Source organism: Protomyctophum bolini, assembly GCF_963924005.1.
Source record: "Protomyctophum bolini genome assembly, chromosome: 17".
Lineage (NCBI taxonomy): Eukaryota > Metazoa > Chordata > Actinopteri > Myctophiformes > Myctophidae > Protomyctophum > Protomyctophum bolini.
Genome location: NC_137878.1, coordinates 40229769 through 40235235, shown reverse-complemented (window position 1 = coordinate 40235235; position 5467 = coordinate 40229769). Strand labels below are relative to the sequence as shown.

The 5467-nt window shown below is 41.9% G+C and overlaps 1 protein-coding gene across 1 annotated transcript in view; it reads right to left on the bottom strand.

The window, feature by feature from the left end:
* Positions 1 to 3520: 3520 nt before the first annotated feature.
* LOC308331774 (copine-4-like) overlaps positions 3521 to 5467 on the bottom strand; it is a gene marked incomplete at its 3' end in the record, with an annotated part of 56215 nt that continues 54268 nt past the window's right edge. The window contains 1 exon segment of the mRNA XM_080787268.1: positions 3521 to 3652. Coding sequence (XP_080643394.1) covers positions 3521 to 3652 — 132 coding nt within the window.

The window sequence follows — 5467 nt, the reverse complement described above, 5'->3', positions numbered from 1 at the left end:
ACTATAGCAAAAGCAGCAACTTGTAAATGTGATTATTTAGTTATGGATCTCTGAACGTGTCCAAATTGAACATGGTTAATATAGCATAAAATGTGTTGAACAACAAGGTCAAAAAACATATTTGTTTACAAATGGACGGATAATGCAAGACGTCGCGAATATTGCATACATCTCACGGGGCAGAGATAGTCCGGACATGCAATATCAGTTAGTGGAACCGGGGGACAGTTTACCAGTCTGTTAGAGCGAATACTACCTTCAAGGGCAAAAACACAGAGGCTGGGTGTTATGGCAAAACAATTCTTATCTACCAACGCTAGCTAGGGGAGCAGTGTTACTATCTAAACTCTGGCGGGGCCAGAACCATACTATTTTACAGTCAGTGGGACAGCGTGACATCAAATGTCAGTCATATAGGGCAATACATAATCCATAATTCGGCAAGACCATAGGGGACACCGGGTCATAGATCACAAGAACCGTCGTCCACCGAAATAACAGATCTACAAAAGAAAAATACCTAACACCGTTTGTCCTCCTGTTGGCTTGGTGCTTCTGGGCTGAATGTCAAAATGAGGAGCTGGAATTATAAACAGTGATCATGTGGTCTAACAGTGACGCCATATACTGTACTTTATCAGTATGTCCAAGGATAACGGACAGTACAGTATAGGAGAACAACTACTCTGATTTGCAGTGGCGCACGAAAAAGTAGGCTACTCACATTTTGAGGGAAAGCTATAGAGCCCCTAAAAAAAAACAACCGTCATTGACAATGAAGGGAAAATGTACGTCATTCTTGTCCCTATAACACAAACATTAAATTCCATTAACAATAAAGAGAGTTTAATGTTTGTTTTGTCACCGTTTGTTTTACATCACCAGTACAACTCTGGTTAGACTTTAATATATTAGCGCCGCTCACTTCACACGGGTGTGATTTGACAAAGAAACATTATTTCATAACTATAGCAAAAGCAGCAACTTGTAAATGTGATTATTTAGTTATGCATTATGCATGCGGGGGGGAAAACTACACTAATCCCCTTCGGTTTACATTTGGGATATGCTAATTCTAGCTATACGATTTAGTTTTTATTTTGTGTGTGAAGGGGGGGGGGGGGGGGGGGGCTATGCAAACACATACAGTAATTTGGCTTGCTATTCACAGAGCTATTGGACTATCTACTGTACTGTACTGTACTGTACTGCTGGGGTAGGCAACCTTAGGCCGACATTGGCACAGGGGAGGGTGATCACTGGCGCGCTGGCATGAGTGTGTTTCCAAAAAGGTTTAGTCAATTAAACCCGGCCATTTAGATCTGACGTCGACGTTTAAAAAAAACATGTCTTCAAAATCAGTTTTCTGAAAAAACCTCATGTTTCTATATCAGTGGTTCTCAATATTTCATGTCAAGGACCCCAAAAATGATAATGTAATAATATTATTATATTATTATTATAATTATAGGCCACCATCTGAAAATATGTTGTTCCACGGACCTCCCCCAGAGGCAAAGCTTTGAGTTAAAAAAAAAGGTTTGAGGCATATTTTCACGATTTTTCAAAAAATAGCAGACCTATACACTAAACCCAAGCGTTTAGGTTATGAACTGTTTTAAACTCATCATTTGTAACACTTTTTAAACGTGTCACAGTGTTTACATTATAAACAGAAGAACATGTTTAATCGCCCGTAAGACTTTTTAAACACATAAACGTGTTTCGTTTTTACAATCAAAGTCAGTCATATTATAGGTGTTTAGAATTTTAACACTAGGTGTTCTCGTGAGGTGTTTTGAGTGAACTCGTGTTCTACTGTATTTTATGAATATTAATAAACACTTGGCATTTTATTATTACACACATGGTGTTTAGGTTTAAACGCGTCACATGTTCCAGGGATTTACAGTGTATACAAGCTCTAATATGAGCTTGTAGATCTGCTATTTTTCAATAGCAAAATTATGACGTAATGTTTAAAAAACCAAAATGGGTTAGATGAAGTCCACTCACATCTACAAATTAAATGACATTCTTCTGGCACATCGTTTTACATTCATCCAAACGCCTATAACTCATGACTGGGGAGAGGTTCTGGAAGATCGGCCGGTTATTGCCCTGAGTTTAATGATCGTTATACATCCTCCATTGTAACCCTATAAGGTATAATACAGGGGGATTGTTCCTTTAACTGTGTTGGCGCGCTGAGTCTGGGACGAGGAGTATTATGGGATATCTTGTGTTTACTTTGTGTTCTGCATGGTGTGCAGGGGGGAAGCGGTCGCATTATTAAGAGAAGAGAGAGATATACTACTTTGTTGTTCACTACGGAGGTTGGATACAGAATTAGAACCCTGGCTGATCATCACGTTTGTGCTTTTTTAATTATTATTTTTTGTTTATTAAATCACCAGTTCTGCAACACGGACTCCTTATCCTTGACAGCATAGCAAGAAAGCATAAGGATTATTCCGGAGAGTAGAGACACGTGCACGGTTATACCATGTGAAAGAGAAATATTTCAGATGTCGTTAATGTGTGTATCAATGTGGACAACATCAGATGGGATTATTTAATTTTGATGTGGTGCTGTCATAATTAGATATATGTGACCAGATTTGACTGAGAGCCTCATGCCATCGCAGCAAACTGCGGCTTTTTACCAGAGGAGAAAAACTTTTTAGTCTTTGCAAAATGAGTTAATAGCACAGACAGACTCTTCACATACTAGAGCATGTCTGAAATAAGTGTCAGAGCTGAAATCGACATGCAAATATGAAATAAATGCTTAAACATGTAGCTATAGGTGTAATGTTAGAGACCACAGAAGACATGTAAATATGAAATAAATGCTTAAACATGTAGCTATAGGTGTAATGTTAGAGACCACAGAAGACATGTAAATATGAAATAAATGCTTAAACATGTAGCTATAGGTGTAATGTTAAGAGACCACAGAAGTGAACCTTTTCAAGCCTGTTTTCTCAACTCGCTGTTTCTCTGCAAGACATTAATTACTCTATAAGCCATATCTCCAAAACCGGTGGGTCAAACTGAACAACCAATAATGTCCATTTGAAGCTTTGATTCCCTGCTTTCATGACATGAAAAAAAAATAAAAAATCCAATGGCAGTCCCTCAGTCAAATGTAGTCACATATTATGGCACACTCACCATCACGGAAATGAAAATGTGGCACTTCATGTGAAAAAGGTTGCAGACCCTGTACTGTACTAATAACTGTACTTGCTAGTTATCTATAAAATAAGGTATAAGAGTGTCCTTTTCATCTGAGTTTCTATCTAGTTTCTATCTAGTTTATCTGAGTTTTTATCTATAGTTTCACTCTGCATGCTGCTCTTTACAGTATTACTATAAACATATCTCTCATGTACATACTGTTTAGTCCATCAGGGACTGAGGGGCCTGTTGGATATACTGTACTGTACCGTACCGTACCGTACCGTACCGTACCGTACCGTACCGTACAGTAGGGCCTGTGTGTGTGTTTAGTCCATCAGGGGCTGAAGGGCCGGTTGGACTCGAAGTCGGACAGACACTTGGGCTTGATTCCTTTGGCGTTGTAGTAATCCACCACCTGGTTGGGGACCTCGGCCAGGACACTCTTGGCCAGCGCAGCAGGAGAGGCCTGGACAGAGAGAGAGAGAGAGAGAGAGGGGGAAAGGTCACGCATTCTGACCTGAGATCAGATCCATACAGAGAGAGAGAGAGAGGGGGAAAGGTCACGCATTCTGACCTGAGATCAGATCCATACAGAGAAAGAAAGGGGGAAAGGTCACGCATTCTGACCTGAGATCAGATCCATACAGAGAGAGAGAGAGAGGGGGAAAGGTCACGCATTCTGACCTGAGATCAGATCCATACAGAGAGAGAGAGAGAGGGGGAAAGGTCACGCATTCTGACCTGAGATCAGATCCATACAGAGAGAGAGAGGGGGAAAGGTCACGCATTCTGACCTGAATCAGATCCATACAGAGAGAGAGAGGGGAAAGGTCACGCATTCTGACCTGAGATCAGATCCATACAGAGAGAGAGAGAGGGGGGGAAAGGTCACGCATTCTGACCTGAGATCAGATCCATACAGAGAGAGAGAGAGAGAGAGAGGTCACGCATTCTGACCTGAGAGATCCATACCATGCAGGTTTCCACTGGACACACACACTGGTCTAACCTGACGCTGCCAGATGGGGGCGGTATTGGGCATGTTCCCCAACACAGCTTCCATCTGGGATCTCTCAGGGAGTTCAGCTAACACCGATCCGTTCCGCACCGAACCAATCAGCGTGAGCTAAGGGGCGGGATATGTGCGAAACCGGATGTGAAGCTATATAGACGCGTCGATATGATTGGTTGTGTTTGCACGCCCACACGGTGATAGACAGACGGTCCCATCCAATCATCTATACCGAGTATCTTGAAAAGAAAAAACAGCCCCGTCATCGAATTTGCTTCCGCGATCCCAGATCCCAATAAGCTGTGAAACACATTTGTGTAGCAAAAGCTTCTTGGATCTGGCAGCGTCAGGTTAACCCATTCTGAACGGGAACCCATTTTGGTGTTTAGCATCATGTTATGCTTTAGCTATTGAAAAATAGCAGATCTACAAGCTCATATCGCGCCACCGAGTGGCGCGATATGAGCTTGTAGGTCTGCTATTTTTGAAAAATCGAAGAACGACTGACATTTTTTTAATCTGATCTCAGGTCAGAATGGGTTAATCAGCCAGTGTGTGTCCACTAGTGGAAACCTCGTATGAATCTGATCTCAGGTCAGAATGGGTTAACACTGGTCCCCCCTCAACAGTCAACACGTCTCATGCATCAGCGTCAGGTTAACACTGGTCCCCCTCAACAGTGAACACGTCTCATATGCATCAGCTACACAACAATCTGTTGTGGAGGTGTGAGTGAAGCCTACGAAAGGGGAGGAGCAAAAACGGAGCAAAAACAGAGTTTGTTGTTTCTACACGAAAAGAGATCACACTTGTGTAAAGTGAGGAGCGAGCGCTCATATCATCACATTCCATGCCCGGCCAATCAAATGCATCGCCACGGGGTGCTCAGCCAATCAAATCCAATCACAAATGTGGTACACATGCACGAACACACAAAAGTGGGCATATAGGAGGGAGTAGCGCTGCTTGAAAAAGGACAAAGAGGAATTTATTATTCTTATCTTCCAGAATATTAATTTGCTTTCAGCTGCAACATTACAGTATAACCCATTCTGACCTGAGATCAGATTCATACGAGGTTTCCACTGGACACACACTAGGTCTGATTAACCCATTCTGACCTGAGATCAGATTCTAAAAAATGTCAGTCGTTCTTCGATTTTTCAAAAATAGCAGACCTACAAGCTCGTAGCGCGCCACTCGGTGGCGCGCTACGAGCTTGTAGGTCTGCTATTTTTCAATAGATAAAGCATAACATGATGCTAACAC